The sequence below is a fragment of the Chiloscyllium plagiosum genome, chromosome 17, assembly GCF_004010195.1.
Source record: "Chiloscyllium plagiosum isolate BGI_BamShark_2017 chromosome 17, ASM401019v2, whole genome shotgun sequence".
Taxonomy (NCBI): domain Eukaryota; kingdom Metazoa; phylum Chordata; class Chondrichthyes; order Orectolobiformes; family Hemiscylliidae; genus Chiloscyllium; species Chiloscyllium plagiosum.
The window spans coordinates 4079562-4099929 of record NC_057726.1 but is presented as its reverse complement, the minus strand read 5'-3'; the positions used below and the strand labels follow the sequence as shown (position 1 = coordinate 4099929).

Sequence of the window (20368 nt, the reverse complement as noted above, 5' to 3'; positions counted from 1 at the left end):
CTCCAACCACAAGGGATGAATGCAGATTTCTCCAGCTTCCTCATTTCCCCTCCCCCCACCTTATCTCAATCCCAACCCTCAGACTCAGCACCTCCTTCTCGACCTGCAATCTTCTTCCTGATCTCTCCGCCCCATCGCCCTCACCTTACCCTCCTTCCACCTATTGCATTCCTAACACCCCTCCCCCAAGTCCCTCCTCCCTACCTTTTATCTTACCCTGCTTGGCACACCTTCCTCATTCCTGAAGAAGGGCTTATGCCCGAAATGTTGATTCTCCTGCTCCTCGGATGCTGCCTGACCTGCTGCGCTTTTCCAACAACACATTTTTCAGCTCTGATCTGCAGCATCTGTAGTCCTCGCTTTCTCAATGTTGGTTAAAGGGACAAATATTGGCCAGGACACTGGGAAGAACTTCCCAGCTCTTCAATATGCTACCGTGGAATCTTTTACATTCACTTGAAAGAGCAGGCAAGGCGTAGGTTTAACACCTCCAACAGTGCCACACTCCCTTACTTTAGCTTTGTCCCACTAGAGTCGCTGAACTGTGACCTTAAAGCAAAGCTTTAATCGTACAACACGGAAACAGACCCTTCGGTCGGACTCGTCCATGCTGACCAGATATTCAAAATCAACCTAGTCCCATTTACCAGTATTTGGCCCATATCCCTCTAAATACTTCCTATCCATAAACCCATCCAGATGCCTTTTAAATGTTGTGATTGCACCAGCCTCCACCACTTCCTCTGGCAGCTCATTCCATACAGGCACCATCCCCTGTGTGAAAAAGGTGCTTTTTAAATCTTTCCCCTCTCACCTTAAACCTATGTCCTCTAGTTTTGGACTCCCCTACCCTGGGGAAAGACCTTGTCTATTTATCCTATCTATGCCCCTCATGATTTTATAAACCTCTATAAGGTCACCTCTCAGCCTCCAATGCTCCAAGTAAAACAGGCTCTCTTTATAGGTCAAACCTTCCAACCCTGGCAACATTGTTGTAAATCTTTTCTGAACAAGTTTAACAACATTTTTCCTACAGCAGGGAGACCAGGATTGAAGATTCGAGTGAGGCAAGAGTGTTACAACAGAGCCATGACTGACACACACACAGCAAAGCAACCAGATTCAGCATTAATTTCATTCAGATGGTTATTAGTTCAATCCTGTTTCCACAGTTGAATTCGCTGCACTCCGATGGAGAAAAACATTTTGTAAACATAGCACTTTTACAAAAACAAATTTAGGGAATTTTATTAATTGAATTGAATTTTATGTTACATAAATTGTTCAGTAACAAAACTGTAGAAGTACAGTCCTTATCTCCATGTACGTTACAGATTTGTGCTGCAGAGGACAAAAGCCCTACATTCTCACAGTCATTGATGTCTGCAACATTGCATTGTAAATAAATGTGTTATTAAAGGGTACAAACTGCCTTGTGATGATTTTGATGGCCTCCTGGGCAGCAGCTCCTAGGGAAATAAAAATATCAAACACAGCAATTAACAATGTAAATTACTGCTAACCAACTAACATGCAACGATACATAAAACCTTTGAGGTTAATAAACAATGCTGTATGATAGGAACATGAGAAATCACAGCCAGAATCGATATATGGTCACCTCAAAAAACACAGCTGGAAATGGCTTCAACTGGTTTGGATTAAGCTTACACACATCATTTATATTATGCAGCTATCCCTTACTTGGTAGATTGTGCTGCAGAGAAGTAACCTGCTGCATTAGGAGTCTGTGGACAGTTTTGGTTGAGAGTTCTGTTTGGTGTAGTTGTATGTTTACCAGTTTGGCTTGTATGGCTGTTTGGGAGTTAGAGACTTTGGAGGCTAGTTTGGCATTGATGGTGGTGAGGAAGAAAGAGTGAGATGTTTTTGGGAGCCCTGTGGATGGGGAGGGGTCAAGTAGGGCCTGATTATGAAAGCCATGGACAAGCATCGAAAGCCAGGTCTTTGGCAGCCTGCCTTTGGAATTGTTTTCCTTTTCTCACACTGATCTTCAGAATCCAGCAGTGTTCCAGTGAAGCTCAAGCTAAACCTGAAGAGCAGCACCTCACCTTGGTGAGGCCTTTAGACTCAACACCAAGTTCAACAATGAGACAGTAATCTCTGTGCATTTTGGTGTATGTTTTGTAGATTTCAGTTTTAATGTTGTTTTTGGATTGAAGGAGTTGTCCATAATTCCGATATTCACACCTCATCCAGACATTTTTATATTTCGTTACTTAGTGCAATACCAATTTCTTTAATCTTGGACTACCAACACTTTTGTCGTTTAATCTCTCCTGTTTTCTACCCCTTCACAAACCTTCCCTTTTGTTCTTCCTGTCATCCCAAAACATGCTTTAAACCTTGTTCAAAATATACTTTCTCAACCCTCATGAAAGACCGAAAACGCTAACTTTGTTTCTCTCCATGTGCCTGACCTGCTGACCATTTCCAGCACTTCACCCCTTCACCACAAAAGGTTGTTCATGTTGAAAAACTCAAAACTGAGAATGGATACCTTTAGGAAAAGGTATTAGGGGATATGACAGCAAAACAACATTGTATAAGATGCAGTTGAGGCAGGGATTAAACATCTAGTTGAATGGCAAAGCATTAAAAGTCAGTGATTAAGACAACTTATATTTAAAAACTTTGAGAAGGTGCAGTGCAGGAAGTAAAAACAAGGCAAACAGTTTACATTGCAACACAACCAACGTGACAATTAGCTGCAATCCAAAATCACCCAATCTGAAAGAACTGAAACATACCTCCCAAAAATGAGGCAACAGCATGTGGTTCGGAAGCACCATACCGACAACTGAAAGAGAAAAGACATGCTCTTCAGAAACCTTTACGCATTTTAATGGATTTAAATTGCCCATAAAACACAGCAGCAATTTCCCTTGTAGGTGAATTGCAAGGATAGTCTCAAGAGTTCTTTCCTGTGGCCCTCAAACCTATGTCCAGGAGCATTAAAGTTAAATATTTAAGTTCAATCAACTCCATGTTTCTAAATTTAGTCACCAGACACCTAACTGTCATAATTAACATAGTCTTAGATACAAGATTAATCACAAGGAAATTAGGACAGTAAGTAGGAGAAATGCTTTCAACTGGAGTGATACGATGGTGTGGAATGAATGTTTGGAGTCAGTAATTATACATTGTACATCTAATATAGTTTCAAGGAGCTGATGCTGTTGGAGGATTGGTGAAACTCCACACTGATCTAGTCTTAAAGGGGTCTGAAAAATTCAATCCAAGGAACGGTGGCTCAGTGGTTAGCACTACTGCCGCACAGTGTCAGGGACACAGGTTCAATTCCAGCCTTGGGTGACTGTCCGTGTGGAGTTTGTACACTCTCCCCATGTCTGCGTGGGTTTCCTCCCACAAACCAACGATATGCAGATCAGGGGAATTGGCCACACTAAATTGCCTGTACTGTTCAAGGATATGTAGATTAGGTGCATTAATTAGGGGTAAATATAGGGCAGGGGAATGAGTCTGGGTGGGTTACTCTTCAGAAGGTCAGCGTGGACTTGTTGGACCAAAGGGCCTGTTTCCACACTGGAGGGGTTCTAATATAAAATGAAGAAACCACCCCCATCCTCAATTATTGTAGTTTCAGGATGCTGCATCAACTAGTGTGCAGAATTCTGAAATACCGCTATGCTAATAGAGTGCCAGGACTCTGAACAAGTTGGTTTTAGGGGATTGTGAAATCCCCACATTGAGAGGAAATATGAGCTCGATGGGATTCTAAAGGAGTTTGAGGTGGGTGAATTGAACAGTAACACGTGAACCTCTCCCAGCTGCTTTTCCCTATTAGAGACATGTTCCATTGAGGTGTCTCTAGACAACAGTGACATGTACAAGAACACAAATACAAAAACATACAATTCATGAATGTAGTCATCCTTCACGGATACAGAGACACCCCACTCCTGCAGCAGGCCAACCACACACGATTTCAACTTTCCAATGTCCTCTTCAACTTGGTTATTACAAACACCTGTTGGAACAATAATTCATTACCACCACAAAACACAGCTGCTTTTAACAAAATAAATACAAGAGCTCTTGACTATTGGGTTACAGTTCAGCAATAATCCAATCCATGATCAGTTCAGCAATTCTACCAGGAGACAGAGACCAGGAGCAATCAAGAGCTGCTGAGGAAACTGACACACTCAACTGATGCACCAGCTGAGATCAGTGGTCCAGGGAACATATCCTGGTTTTTCTAAAGTTTATTTCCTGCATCCCCACTGACCCACTCTGCCATCATATTATTTCAGGAAGTAGAGTGATTCTGTTGGAAGTACGTGGTGGTAGAACCACCAAAGCGATATCGCAGAAAATGACAGAATAAGCCCTGACGGAATAAACTGAGGTCCCCACTTCAGGCTAGAATTAGGAGGAAGCAAGCTAGGAAAAAGTTAACTGTGATGGAGTTAGTAAACAGGAGTGCACATTCTCACAACTAACCAGCTGGTCACAGGTCAGTGCTAATAATAAGTTTATCTCCTATCCTGTGCTCAATTATTCTATGTACTTATGATACAAAATCTCAAATTCAAATTTGCCAATGGCACAAGGAGTGGCAGCATTATAAACTGCTGACAAATATTCAATTACAAGGAGGTATTTCATTAAGTGAATGATATTGATTTACCACAGATTTGCTCAATTTTGGTAATTATGAGGTCATTTATTTTGGATCTTAAAAGGAAAGATTACTTTCTGAATGGTTAAAAGTTAGGAGTTAGGAGTTCAAAAAGACTTAATGATCTATGAACATAAATCATTAAAATGTCATAAATTTTCAGAAATTAGTGGAAAAAAGTTATTTAAATGCTGGCCTTTGCATTGGGAGGATTAGAATACCAGGAGGTAGAAGTCATGTTTCAGTGATAGAAACTGCTGAAAATGTGTTGCTGGAAAAGCGCAGCAGGTCAGGCAGCATCCAAGGAACAGGAGAATCGATGTTTCGGGCATAAGCCCTTCTTCAGGAATCCCTTCAGTGATAGAAAGTCCTGGTTAGATCAAACCTGGAGTGTGTTCAGTTTTGAGTACCACAGCGTGGGAAGGATATATTAGTCTTGGAAGATTTACGTGAATTATACCTGGTCTCCAAAGGTTAAATTACAAGGAGTGAGCGCAGCAACTAGGATAGCATTCCCTGAAAATCATAAAGTTATGGATCACACCTTCAAGTGATTAAGAGAAATGTTATTTTTTAAAATTCACATGTAGGATGTGGGTATCGCTGGCTGGCCAACATTTGTTGTCCTTGAGGAATTACTCTCAGTGTAACACCACTGAATGTCAAGGTTAGGGGGAGGTTTGGTGGTTAGATTGTCTTTTATTGGAGACAATCATATCTTGGCATTTGTGTGGCATGGATGTTACTTGCCACTTGTCAGCCCAAGCCTGGACATGGTCCAGATTTTGTTGTATTTGAACATGGACGGCTTCAGTATCTGAGGAGTTGGGAATGGTGCTGAACATTTGCACAATCAGCAAACATCCCCACTCCTGACCTTCTGATAGAGGGAAGGCCATTAATGAAGCAGCCGAAAATGGTTGGGCCTCAAACACTATCCTGAGGAACTCTTATAGAGATGTTCTGGAACTGAGAAGACTGAACAACCACGACCATCTTCCTGCAAGCCAAATCAGGATCACACCCAGCGGAGAGTTTTCCTCCTGTTTCCCATTGATGCCACACTCGGTTGAAGGCAGCCTTGTTATTAAGGGCTGTCACTGCCACATCACCTCCCCTCTGGAATTCAGCTCTTCTGTCCATGTTTGAACCAAGGCTGTAATGAGGTCAGGAGTGATCCTGGCCAAACCCAAACTGCTCACTAATGCCCAGTTTGTTATTGATGCTCAAGAGTAGCCTAATGGGGTGGTAATTGGTTGGGTTAGATTTGTCCTGGTTTTTGTGAAAGGACATATCTGGACAGTATTCCACATTGTCAGGGAGATGCCAGTGTTGTAACTGCACTGGAAGAGCTTGGCTAAGGGAGCAGCAAGTTCTGAAACAAAAATATTCAGTACTATTGCCAGAATGTTGTTAGGGTCCATGGCCTTTTAACTATCCAGTGCCTGTTACTTAATGTCACATGGAGTGAAACAAATTGATGGAAGGCTAGCATCTGTGATGCTGGGGACCACTGGAGGAGGCGGAGATGGATAATCCTCTTGGTACTTCTGGCTGAAGATTGCTGTAAAAGCTTCAGCTTCATCTGTTGCTGAGCTCTACCACCACTGAGGATGGGAGTATTTGTGGAGTCTCCTCCTCTAGTGTATTGTTTAATTGTCCATCACCATTCACAACTGAACATGACATGACTGCAGAGCTTAGATATGATCTACAGAATATAGGAATGCTTAGCTCTATCACTTGCTGCTTATGCTGTTTAGCACGTAAGTAGTCCTGTTTAGTGTTGTCACCAGGTCATCACCTCATCTTCAGGTATGCCTGGTGCTGCTCCTGGCATGCTTTCCTGCACCCTCCATTGATCCAGGGTTGATCCCCTGGCTTAGAGGGAGTGGGGGATATACTGGGCCATGAGGTTACTGATTGTGTTGGAGTATAATTCTGCTGCTATTGACGGCCCACAGCATCTCAGTGCTTCAGTCTTGAGTTGCTACATCTATTCAGAGTCTGTCCCATTTAGCACGGTGATAGTATCACACAACACAATGGGGGCTACACTGCAGTGGTTGTTCTTACCGATAATGTCATGGACAGATGTATCTGCGGCTGGCGGAATGGTAAAGATGAGGACAAGTATGTTTTTCCTGCTTGTTGGTTCCCTCACCACCTACTGCAGACGCAGTCTAGCAGCTACATCCTTTAGGACCTGACCAACTCAATCAATAGAGTCATAGAAGTGTACAGCACAGAAACTGACGATTGAGTCCAACTCGTCCATGCCGACCAGATATCTAAAATTAATCTAGTCCCATTTAGAACATAGAACATTTGTCAGCTCTTGGCCCATACCTTCCTATTCATATACCCATCCAGATGGCTTTTAAATGTTGTAATTGTACCAACCTTCACCACTTTCTCTGTCAGCTACTTCCATACAGACACACCCTGTGTGTGAAAAGAGTGTTCCTTAGGCCACTTTTACATCTTTCTCCACCTCACCCAAAACCTATGCCCTCTACTTCTGGCTTCCCCCCATCTCAGGGAAATGCTCCCATTGATTTTATAAACATCTAAGGTCACCCCTCCGCCTCCGACACTCTAGGGAAAACAGCCCCAGCCTGTTCAGCCTCTCTCTATAGCTCAAAACTTCCAACCCTGGCAACATCCTTGTAAATAGTTTTTGAACCATTTCAAATTCCAGAACATCCTCCCTTTGGAGAGGAGTGCAGAATTGCATGCAATATTCCAAAGGTGGCCTAACCAATGTCCTGTACAGCCACAACATGACCTTCCAACACCTGTACTCAATGCACTGACCAAAAAAGGAAAGCATACCATAGAGTCACAGAGATGTACAGCATGGAAACAGACCCTTCAGTCCAACCCGTCCATGCCAACCAGATATCCCAACCCAATCTAGACCCATCTGCCAGCACCCAGCCCATATCCCTCCAAACCCTATATTCATATACCCATCCAAATGCCTTTTAAATGTTGCAATTGTACCAGCCTCCATCACTTCTTCTGGCAGCTCATTCCATACACTTACCACCCTCTCCATGAAAACATTGCCCCTTAGGTCCCTTTTATATCTTTCCCTTCTCACCCTAAACCTATGCCCTCTAGTTCTGGACTCCCCCACCCCAGGGAAGAGACTTTGTATATTTATTCTAACCATGCCTCTGATAATTTTATAAACCTCTATAAGGTCACCCCTCAGCCTCTGACGCTCCAGGGAAAACAGCCCCAGCCTGTTTTCAACTTCTCGCTATAGCTCAAATCCTCCAACCCTGGCAACATCCTCGTAATTCTGAACCCTTTCAAATTTCACAGCATCCTTCTGATAGGAAGGAGACCAGAATTGCACACAATATTCCAACAGTGGCCTAACCAATGTCCTGTACAGCCGCAACATGACCTCCCAACTCCTGTACTCAATACTCTGACCAATAAAGGAAAGCATACCAAATGCCTTCTTCACGATCCTATCTACCTGCGTCTCCACTTTCAAGGAGCTATGAACCTGCACTCTAAGTTTCTTTGTTCAGCAACACTCCCTCGGACCTCACCATTCAGTGTATAAGTCCTGCTCTGGTTTGCTTTCCCAAAATGCAGCAGCGCGCATTTATCTGAATTAAACTCCATCTGCCACTCCTCAGTCCATTGGCCCATCTGATCAAGATCCTGTTGTAATCTGAGGTAACCGTCCACTACACCTCCAATTTTGGTGTCATCAGCAAACTTTCTAACTATACCTTTTATATAAACTATTTGGATGTGAACATAAATGATGAAGAGTAGTGGAACTAGCATCGATCCATGTGGCACTCCACTGATCACAGGCCTCCAGGCTGAAAAACAACACTCCACCACCACCCTCTGTCTTCTACCTTTGAGTCAGTTCTGCATCCAAATGGCCAGTTCTCCCTGTATTCCATGAGATCTAACTTTACTCATCAGTCTCCCATTGGGGAACCTTTTTAAACGCCTTACTGAAGTCCGTATAGATCATGTCCACCACTCTGCCCTCATCAATCCTCTTTGTTACTTCTTCAAAAAAAACTCTATCAACTTTGTGAGGCATGATTTCCCACGCACAAAGCTCTGCTGACTATTCCTAATCAGTCCTTGTCTTTCCAAATGCACGTACATCCTGTCCCTCAGGATTCCCTCCAACAACTTGCCCACCACCGACATCAGGCTCACTGGTCTATAGTTCCTTGGCTGTCCTTATCACCTTTCTTAAGTAGTGGCACCACGTTAGCCAACTTCCAGTGTAAGCACCTCACCTGTGACTATCAATGATACTAATAACTCAGCAAGGAGCCCAGCAATCACTTCCCTAGCTTCCCACAGAGTCCTAGGGTACACCTGATCAGGTCCTGGGAATTTATCCACCTTTGTGTGTTTCAAGACATCCAGCACTTCCTCCTCTGTAATATGGACATTTTTCAAGATGTCACCATCTATTTCTCTATATTCTATATCTTCCACGTCTATTTTCACAGTAAATACTGATGCAAAATACTAGTTTAGTATTTCCTCCATCGCCTGCGGCTCCATACAAAGACTGCCTTGCTGATCTTTGAGCATCCCTATACTCTCCTTAGTTAACCTTTTGACCTTAACACATTTGAAAAAACCCTTTCGATTCCCCTTAACTCTATTTGCCAAAGCTATCTCATGTTCCCTTTTTTCCCCTCTTGATTTCTCTCTTAAGTATACTCCTACTGCCTTTATACTCTAAGGATTCACTCGATCTATCTTGTCTATACCTGACATCTTTTTCTTAACCAAAACCTCAATTTCTTCAGTCATCCAGCATTCCCTATACCTACTAGCCTTTCCTTTCACCTTAACAGGAATATAAATTCTTCTCCATCTAAACCCTTAACACTATGGCAGTCCCAGTCAATGTTTGGAAAGTTAAAATCCCCCACCATAACCACTCTATTACTTTTACAGATAACTGAGATCTCTTTACAAATTTGTTTCTCAATTTCCCTCTGACTATTAGGGGGTCTATAATACAATCCCAATAAGGTGACCATCCCTTTCTTATTTCTCAGTTCCACCCAAATAACTTCCCTGGATGTATTTCCTGGAATATCCTCCCTTAGCACAGCTGCAATGCTATCCCTTATCTAAAACGGCACTCCCTCTCCTCTTTTGCCTCCCTTTCTGTCCTTCCTGTAGCATTTATATTCTGGAACATTAAGCCTCCAGTTCTGTCCATCCCTGAGCCATGTTTCCATAATTGCTATGATATCCCAGGCCCATGTTCCTAACCATGCCCTGAGGTCATCTGATTTCCCTGTTAGGCCCCTTGCATTGAAATAAATGCAGTTTAATTTATCAGTCCTACCTTGTTCTCTGCTTTGTCCCTGCCTGCCCTGACTGTTTGACTCACTTCTTTTCTCAACTGTACCAGTCTCAGGTTGATCTCTTTCCTCACTATCTCCCTGGGTCCTACACCCTCACCGTACTAGTTTAAATTTTCCCAAGCAGCTCTTACAAATCTCCCTGCCTGTATATTAGTCCCCTTCCAATTCAGATGCAATCAGCCCTTCTTCACTATCATAACTACCTGCGACTCCACTTTCAAGGAACTATAAATCTGCACTCCAAGGTCTCCTTGTTCAGCAACACTCCGCAGGACTTTAGTACTGCTGCTGAGCCACTCTTGGTGGTGGACATTGAAGTCGCCCAAACAGAGTACATTTTGTGTGTTTCCACCCTCCGTGCTTCTTCCCAGTGTTGCTCAACATGGAGGACTATTGATTCATCAGCCAAAGGAGGACGGTGCATGGTAGTCAGCTGGAGGTTTCCTTGTCTATGTTTAACCTGAGACATCATGAGGTCGAGAGTCAATGATGAGGCAACTCCCTCCCAACAGCTTACACCTCTAGCCAACAGCTCTGCTGGGTCTGTCCTGTCAGGACATATCCAGAGATTGTGATGGTGGTGGCTGGGACATACTCATGGAATCATACCTTACAATTACTGTAAAGCTGTAACTGGACTTGTCAGTGAGACAGCTCTCCCAATTTTGGCACTCGTTCCCATGTATTAGTAAGAAAGACTATGCAGGGTACAAAGGGCCGTTTTTGCTTAGGTCGATGCTAGGTCGTCTTCCTGGTTTCCTTTCTTCATTGAGACTTGGCTGTGGATTTTTTACACTGGAATGACATACTAGGCCATTTCAGAGGCAACCACATTGTGATTTCAGATGTACAGCATGCAGGCCAGACCAGGTGAGTGAGGTTGGCAGACATCTTTCCCCGAAGGACATTACTGAACCAGATGGGTTTTTTCTGACAATTGATCAATGGCTTCATGGCTATCAGCAGATTCTTAATTGCAGATTTTTTAAAAATTGAATTTATTAAAAATTCCACCATCTACCGTGGCAGATTAGCTGAATTTCTGGATTAATGGTCAAGCAATAGACTAATAGCATTATCACCTTTTCAATGGGATGGTCAGGTAGATAAGAAATAAAAATTCTTTTGGCTGTGAACATATAGTTCAAGAATATGTAGTCTAAAAAATATAATCAGACCATTTAGGACACAAGATAGTAGACACATCAATATGCAAGTGGGTGCAATGGTGACTCAGTGGTTAGCACACCTGCCTCACAGCATCAGGGACCCAGGTTCGATTCCATCCTCCAGCCTGTATGGAATTTGCGCATTCTCCCAGTGTCTGTGTGTGTGATTCTTCAGGTGCTCCGGTTTCCTCTCACAATCCAAAGGTGTGCAGATTAGGGTGAATTGGCCATGCGAAATTGCCCATAGTGCATTGGTTAGGTAAACGAGTCATGGGAAATGCAGGGTTATAGGGATAGGGTTTTTTTTTTGGTTGGGAGCTGGCGGGGGGGGGTATTCTGATCTGAGTGTGATGATCTTTGGAGGGTCAGCTTGGACTCGAATGGGCCAAAATGACTGGCTTCCACACTGTAGGGATTCTATAATTCTATTCTATGACAAAGGGTGACAAGAGTTAGGAACTTGTTTCCCCAAACAACAACTGGCACTAGGTCAACTTCGAATGTTAAATCCGAGATGGATAGATTTTAGTTATGCAGAGGTACAAAGGGATAGGGGATAAAAGGTAATGTGGAGTTCAGTACAACCTGAGGCTGGCTCAAAATGCTTTTTGTGCTAATAAATGAAATTTGTAAAACATTGTCAGTATTAATATTAGAAGGTCAGTAGCCAACTTGTGCATGAGCTCCCATGGGCAGCAATGTGATCAGTTAAATTTTTTTCCCCCCCAAGTGATATAGATTGCTGGATATCTTTGCACTCTTGTGAAATAGTGACATGGAAACATTGACACACGGCTGAGTGGGTGGATGGGATCTCAGATTATGTCTCATTTGAAGAACAGAACTGACCGTATGGCCTTCTTTCAGTACTGCACTGGAGCACCAGCCCAGAATTTGGTGCACGATTGGTTAACGGGCTGAAACCCACAAACTTCGGAGTCAGAGGCGAGGGTGCTATCCACTGAGCCACAGTGACACTGAATAAGAGAACATTCACATGTAGGTGAAGTTACCTAGTCTTACCAGACTATAGGGCCGCGCTCTCATTAGATAGAAACAGTTACAGGTGGTTTAACCAGAGGGTCACCATGCCTCAGGTAAGGGCAGAGGTTGAGAAGGACAGTCCTTCATTGTAACCTTAGCCAGTGCAGGAATTGAACCCATACTGTTAGCCTCATGCTGCAATGCAAACGAGATATTCAGCCAACTGAGTTAACCAAGCCCCTCTATATTACGAATTTCAATCTGAAAAACATATGGAGTTAATCTGAACTTGAGAGTTACACCTAGTCAGGAAATAGGTGTCAGGAGATAGTTCCATAACCGACATGGAATTACATACCTGGGTATCGGCCATGTTGCCTGTGAAAACAATCCACAGCTCGTAGCATTATGTACAAAACCATTTCACTGTCGAGATTCTCCATACAAGATGCTGTATGACAAAAGAAACAGGATTAGCCAGAGTTTTACAGCCTCAGTGAAGATGAGAGGTCAAGCATCCTGGAAAGGGTTTTGGAACAAGCTGATGGGAAAGGTCGCAGTTCAGTGATCAGTTACTGTGTGAAGTTGATTAGAAATAAGCAGCACTGATCGAGACTGGGCAACTATGCTACATGCAGAAAGGAACATTGACCATTTCCACAGATTAAAATGGTTTAATATTATTGAGCAAAGTACAAGACAGATATTCTACCTTTCATTGCTATCTGAAGTGCAACAGATAAAAAAAAAAGTGCTCTGTTGTCAAATAATTAGCAATCAAAACTTGACGATAAGGCACTTAAGTTGTTCATCTTGAAACATATAAATCCTGAAGGTACATGACCAGATGGATGTGGAAGGGAGGTTTTCTCTTGTTGGAGAATCTAGTTTAAAAATAAGGTGCCACCCATTTAAGACAGAGATGAGGCAAAGGGCTCAGTGTCTTTGGAATTTCCTTCATGAAAAGGCAGTGGATGCAAAATCTGTCAACATTTTTAAAGGTAGAGTAGAAAGATTCTGCTGGAAATGTGTTGCTGGAAAAGCGCAGCAGGTCAGGCAGCATCCAGGGAACAGGAGAATCGACGTTTCGGGCATAAGCCCTTCTTCAGGAATGATTCCTGAAGAAGGGCTTATGCCCGAAACGTCGATTCTCCTGTTCCCTGGATGCTGCCTGACCTGCTGCGCTTTTCCAGCAACACATTTCCAACTCTGATCTCCAGCATCTGCAGCCCTCACTTTCTCCTCCTAGAAAGATTCTGGACTACCAAGGGAAGGAAAGATTGCTGGGGATATGCAGAAATGTACAACTGAAGTTAAAATCCGATCAGCATTAATCTTATTGAATAGAGGAAGAGGCCCAAAGGGCGGAATAGCCTATTCTTGTTCTTTCTTCATAAGCAAATGGACATCACAAGGCCAGCATTTACAGTACTGCCTATACCAAACCGCTCTTCAAAAAGTGGTAGTGAGCTGCCCCCTGAAGTCCACGTGGTGTCGACGCACCAACAATTATGTTAAGGAAGCTACTCCAGGGTTTTGATCTAGTGACAATGAAGGAACAGTGATAGATTTACAAATTAGGATAATGATTTGGAGGAGAATTTGCAAGTGGTGGTGGTCCCACGTTCTGGCTCTGGGTGGTGGAGGGTGTAGGTTTGGAAGATGCTACTGAAGCAATTGCTGCTGTGCATCTTGTAGATGGTTAAATGTGCAGTGGGAGTAAATGTGGTATTGTGACAGATGGGTGAAACCTTTGTCATAGACATTGGTTTTAAATTAGCATTTTAAAGAAGGGGAAAGAGACAGAGAGAGAGAGATTTAGGGAGAGTATGCCAGAGCATCGGAACTAGCAGCTAAAGCCACAGCAGTTACTGGTGCTGCCTACATGTGCAGAATCTGGCAGTCAACAATTAGAAAGGTGCTAATATAAGACAAGTTTTGATTTTTGATGTTCAATGTTCGTAAATGGGAGCAAAATATTTCTGGAAAATTAGCTGTGAGGTTTACTGATGATGAAGCATACAACCACACAGAATCAAAAGGAACATATCAAGCAACAAATCTCTCTCACTTTAGACAATCTCTCAAAATTTTCACTTTTCTACAAAGCTTAAATTTGATGAATACGAGTGTCTCTTGAAAGATAAGGACACCAAACGTACAGGAACACCATCAGATTTAAGTTCTCAAGCAAATCGTATATCATCCTCACTTGGGTCATTCTTGACTGGTTCTTTGATGATGCTGGATCAAACCCTTATCAAACAGTACTGTAGGAGCACGTTCAATACAGCAATTCAAGGTGACGTTGAGGCACCTTCTTAAGTGCAACTAGAGACGGGTAATATTATACTGGCTCAACCAACAACATCCTTATCCCAAGATTCATCTTGTTAAAGATCTTGCCTCAGAGTCAATATGGGTTGAACCCCATTCTAATCAATCCCTGGCAGTGAAGATAGGAGTTCCAGCTGTGAACACTGGTTTGGTGTTTAGATTAGATTCCCTACAGTATGGAAATGGTATTCCGAGACATAGCCACATCGGTTTGGTGTAATTGACCGCCATCTCATGGATAAGTCATTATTACAAACCTTAAGAGCCTTCTGCCACTTGGGGCTTATTACGCAATTCTGTGATATAATGTGGTGAATGCCGATAATGCCAATACATCCTTCAATTACGGTATGCCTCCCCTGCCTGCCAAGAAGTGGATTTTAACAGCGATGTATCGTATCACCTGACCAGTAAAATGGAGGAGAAACTGAGGACTGCAAATTAGATGGAGGGTGTGGTGCTAGAAAAGCACATCAGGTCAGGCAGCATTTGAATCGACGTTTCAGTTAAAAGCTCTTCATCAGGCTTTTGCCCAAAACATCAATTCTCCTGCTCCTTGGAAGCTACCTGATCTGTTACGCTTTTCCAGCACCACACCCTCGACAGTAAAATGGAGGTTCAGCCCCTCTGATAGTGTAACACACCTACAGTACAGAGGTTTGACGCAGTTCAACACATGGTCTTCCAAAATTCTGAATAAATTAAATGCTTACAACTGCAAAACTCCTGTAAAACAGTACAACAGTTTTGTCACAAATCTTTCATCTTCAGACATAGTTTGGCTGACTGCTCATGCCTATTTTTTTTTTAAATATAATGATATTCGTAGCCCCATAAATTGATAACATTTACCTATTTCTTCTTTATTTGTCGTTTCTGCATTGAACTCCTCCACCAGCGAACGACATCGCACAAGGCGAAGAAAAGCAGCATTCCTGCCTGGTGGGGGAAGACAGCCATGATCAGGATTAGGAACAATATCGTTCAAACTAAAAATTCACTCAAAACAAATTAGGGGAAACTGTGACAAAATATGCAAGAGCATTATCATCCCTTCCCCCTTCTGATTAAATTGCAGACAAGTTCTGCTATCAAGAAAAGTTGGAAAAATAGTTCCTGTATCAACCTACAACACTAACCATATTTAAACCTATAGGTTAGAATAGTCATTTACTGTCACTTGTATTTATGAAAATATAGTGAGAAGTCTATAAGTCACCATAACTCAATGATATTTTAATTATAGAAATAATAAAAAGAAATCATTTAGACGAAGTTAAGACAAAGTTCACTTGTGTTCCCAGGTTTATGAAATGGATAAGGGACTCTGCTACTGCTGAAGCAGCCCCCTGCCACTACAAGGACATCAGACAGGACCCACTACTCTTTCACACAGCAAGACACCTGATCTCAACTGGGCTAAGAATGAAATTCAGTAATGGGATGTCAGATTGGGATGTAACTCAGATGCTAAAATTCAGTCTCCAAATCTTTTCACCTCTCATCTCCTTTAAAGGTGTGGTTTAATTGAATGCAGAACAGGCTCAAGGGGCTGAATAAACTCTTCCTAAAACACCCTTAAAGCCACACACATTTATTAAGCTTTTGGGCAACTATCCTAATGTCTCCTGATATGTCAGTTTCTGTCTAATGTATAATTCTGTGATGAACCTTGGGATGTTTCGCCCTGTTACAGGTGTAACTGTTAAATCCAAGTTGTTTATTTAAAAAGCAGGGCCCTACAACCAGTAAAGGCTGTTTGTTTTAGACAGCAGCAGTGAAGGGGGAACTGGCAGCTACCGATGCACCCTTGTGAAAAATGTGTAGGAAAGTTACACAAACCTAATCACTTGATCTCCTCAATGATGGCAGGTGTTAAAATCATTAGCAGGTCAATACAAAATTAGAATTTGCAGCATCATGGGAACCCTACCCTTTCTGAAATGAGCCCACATGAAATGAATAATCAAAACAAAGGGAAAGGATTTCAGGACTTTTGCAAAAAGCAATGATCAGGAAAAGATGAAATTTGTTTTTTCATCCCAAAATATGGGCATCACTGGCATTAATGTTCATTCTTAAGTACCCTGCAAAGAGAGTGTGGGCCTTCTTAAAGCTCTGATCCATCTTCTCAGCCACATCAGGTAGTAGCAAGGAGTCAGCAACTTTCGGGTGGCACTGGAGTCATACATAAACCAGAGCAGGCAATGATGGCAGCTTTTCTTTCCTAAAGAATGTTAGTGAATCAACAGTATGTTCACAACAATCCCACATCTTTTCATTTCTACATGTTCTAACCAGAATACAAATTTGTAAATTACCAGGATGGGACTTAAACTCATTCTCTGGGTAATGTGTCTAATAACATCACCACCACACTACCCTATTCACTTTGTTGCTTCATGCAGTTTGATAACATTAAGCTCTTATGTATTGTCAAAATGGCAAAGCACTGCCAACTAGTGGTTGCAGCAAGTTCACTTACAGAAAAGCCAAATGTCTTTCTCAGAGATGGTATCGGGAGGCTGCAGAAGGAACATAATTCATTTTTAATTTGGACATCGCAACACAAAAACAATGAATCAACAGTGGCCATAACAGAAGCTAATCCATGTCCCATTCTCAAATCATGAATAGAGAACGTCCACTGTGATGTAAACTGTGGGATTTCTCTGCATAATTTTTACTGTTAGTTTTTAATGTTAATCCACCAGCAACTGGTGGATTTGGATAATTATTTGGATAGAAATAGCGTGCAAGGTATTGGGAACTGGCAGAAAATCATTTAACAAGCTGGTGCACACATGATGGGCTGAATAGCCACCTCGTATAAAACTAAGAAAAAGAACAGGATAGACCGCATGGCAAAACTTTGAAGAACAATATTGCACAAGGATCAAACTCTGGAAATTTGCAAAGACAAACACTATTGGTTGGAATTGTAACTAAATTCCACAATTAATTGGGTAATAGCCAAGTTGGGTTGTGAGGCTTAACTTGCTTACTGAGGGGTCTTAGTTGGATTGTTACTTGCAATAAAGTTTAAATCATTGTTTCAGTACTTGATTGAGATTGCTTCATGAGTTGGACCAAAGGGTCTGTTTCCATGCTGTACATTTCTATGACTCTAAATAGCCGGACTAGAGGTAACTTGTGGTGATTTACCCAGAACAGATCACATTCTGTGGATTTCAATCTGAAGAGGCACGCTGCACTAAATCTTTGTCATTGTACTTTTTAACAGCAACCGAAAACTGCTTTCAGGTCTCCAGAGTGGAGGAGGGTCTCAGGAAGTTTGTTTTGTGCTTTTTAAAGCAGAGATGGTGAACAGGAGAAACAAGAGCAGACATTGTTGGAGAAATTCAGCAGGACTGGCTGTACCTGTGAACAGAAAGTAGATTTAACACTGAGTCCAATGTTAACTCTATTTTCTCTCTACAGCCGATGCCAGATTTTACCCAGCATTTTCTGTTTTTGTTTCAGAAACTCAGTGCTCCATTTTATTACGGTGAAGGGGAGCTTTCTGAAAATAAAGCTGTTCAGCATGATGAAGGGTTTTATAAACAAGGAGAAACCTTTCCAATGACCAGAAACCAGAGGACATAGTTTTACTTTAATAGGCAAAAGAATCAGAGTGGCACAAGAACATTAGCCATTATGATTTGACAAAGACTGTGTGAAGTTCAGTGGAAGCACCTTCAACTTGTAACTTTCAAATCTAAATTGGATAAATACTTGGAAGAGAAGTTGCAGAGCTATGGACAGAAGTAGCAGGGGCCAGAAAACATCTAGATGGCTATTTTAAGAAGCCAATAAAGGTTTGATAGGAACAGGAATAGGTCCTTTGGTCCAATGAGTCTCCCTCAACATTCAATTAGAACTTGGCTGATCTTCTATTTAAATACTTTTCCTGCACTATTTCAAATCGCTAGCTCAAATTAATAGTCTCTAGAAACTTATCGATTTCTATACTTAACTGGCTTAATGATTGTGCTTCCAAAGCCTTCTGGATATAGCTTTCCAAAGATTCACCACACTCCGTGAAAACAATTCTCCCTCAGCTCAATCTTAAATGGCTGCCTATTATCCGGAGATTATATTCTCAGCTGTAGACTCACCAGCCAGAAGAACATTATATCTAGATCAGCCTGTTATGTCCCATTAAGAATTTGTAAGTTTCAGTGATAACACTTCTTATTTGCCTAAACTCTACAAAATATAGTTTCTTCAACCTCTCTTCATAAGTAGATCGCACCATTCTAGAGATTAATCCAATGAATATCCATTTGAACTCTGTCTCTGGCAAGTACATCATTCCTTAGAAATGCAAATGTTGTAATGGTAGTGTTCCTACTGCTGAGCCAAAAGGCCTGGGTTCAAGTCCTGCCTGTTCAAGAGGTGCATCATAACATCTCAGAACAGGTTGATCAGCAAATATTTATCCTTCCTTCAACAAGGAGACCAAAACTGTACAACAGTACTCCAGGTGTGATTTCACCAAGATTCTACACAACTGCAACATGAAATCTTCTGTACTCAACCCCCTTTGAAACGAATGACAACATAACATTTGTCTTCCTGATCACTTGCTGCATACAAGCTTTTAGGTACTCATGGACATGCAGATCCTTTAGGCACCCACACTTCCCAACTTCTCACCATTTAAGAAATATTGTCCCTTTCTGTTGTTCCCCACCAAACCTCACACTTAGTCACATTATGTTTCATTTACCACATTCTAGCCTACTAAACCTACTCAAACCAACCCAGTTTAATGTCATTAATGTCATCAACAAAATTTCAAAATATTACAATTGGCTCCCATATCCAAACCAATTTTGTAGACCATGAACAGTTGTGGTGAAAGTGAGGATTCATGAACATTTGTGGACCAGGCACTGATCTTCTAGTATCCCACTTGTAACAACTTACCATCCTGAGAATCATCTGTTTATTTCTACTCTCTGTACAACAGCCAATTCTCAATTCAGACTAGAATGTTTTCCTCTGTCATGTGCTCTAATTTTATTTGTCATCCTCTTATGGGAGACCTTATCAAAAGCCTTCTAAAAATCTAAATACAGTACATCCATTGGTCTTCCTTTGTTTAAGCTACAAGTAACATCCTCAAACAACTCACGTTTGTCATACATGAATTACTTTGCATTAACCCATGTTGACTCTGCCCAATTTTGCCATTTCTTTAAGTGTCCAGTTGTCAGATGCCTTTATAATAGGTGAAATATTAGAATCGCTCTGTTACGTCAAGCTAACAGGTCTGTAGCTTTCTTCCTCCCTTCTTAAAGCACAGGGTTACAAAGAATAAAGAAAGTTTTCAGCCCAGGTACAGGCCCTTCAGCCCTTCAAGCCTGAGCCGATCCAAATCCACTGTCTAAACCTATCACCCAATTCCTAAGCATCTGTATCCCTTTGCTCCCCACCTACTCATGCACCTGTCCAGACGCATCTTAAATGCATTTAGCAAGCCTGCCTCTACTATCTCTGCTGGCAACACGTTCCAGACACCTACCACCCTCTGTGTAAAGCAGTTTCCGTGTGTATCCCCCTTAAACTTTTTACCTCTCACCTTGAACGAGTGACACCTCGTTATTGAATCCCTCACCCCGGGAAAAAGCTTGTCTCTATCTACCCTGTCTATACCCTTCATGATTTTGTAAACCTCAAACAGGTTCCCCCCTCAATCTCCTTTTTTCTAGTGAAAATAAACCCAACCTACTCAACCTTTCTTCATAGCTAGCACCTTCCATACCAGGCAACATCCTCATAAACCTTCTCTGCACGCTCTCCAAAGCGTACACATCCTTTTG

The 20368-nt window shown here is 42.0% G+C and overlaps 1 protein-coding gene across 2 annotated transcripts in view; it reads right to left on the bottom strand.

Annotated features, from left to right (window-relative positions):
* Positions 1-1219: 1219 nt before the first annotated feature.
* Positions 1220-20368, bottom strand: part of nae1 (nedd8 activating enzyme E1 subunit 1) — a 60202-nt gene continuing 41053 nt past the window's right edge. For both annotated transcript variants that reach the window (XM_043706533.1, XM_043706532.1), the window contains 6 exons: positions 17026-17065; positions 15393-15479; positions 12562-12654; positions 3898-4012; positions 2769-2818; positions 1220-1469 (listed from right to left, as the gene is read on the bottom strand). In XM_043706533.1, coding sequence (XP_043562468.1) covers positions 1360-1469; positions 2769-2818; positions 3898-4012; positions 12562-12654; positions 15393-15479; positions 17026-17065 — 495 coding nt within the window. In that variant the 3' untranslated portion in view covers positions 1220-1359. The remainder of the gene's footprint in view (positions 1470-2768; positions 2819-3897; positions 4013-12561; positions 12655-15392; positions 15480-17025; positions 17066-20368) is intronic.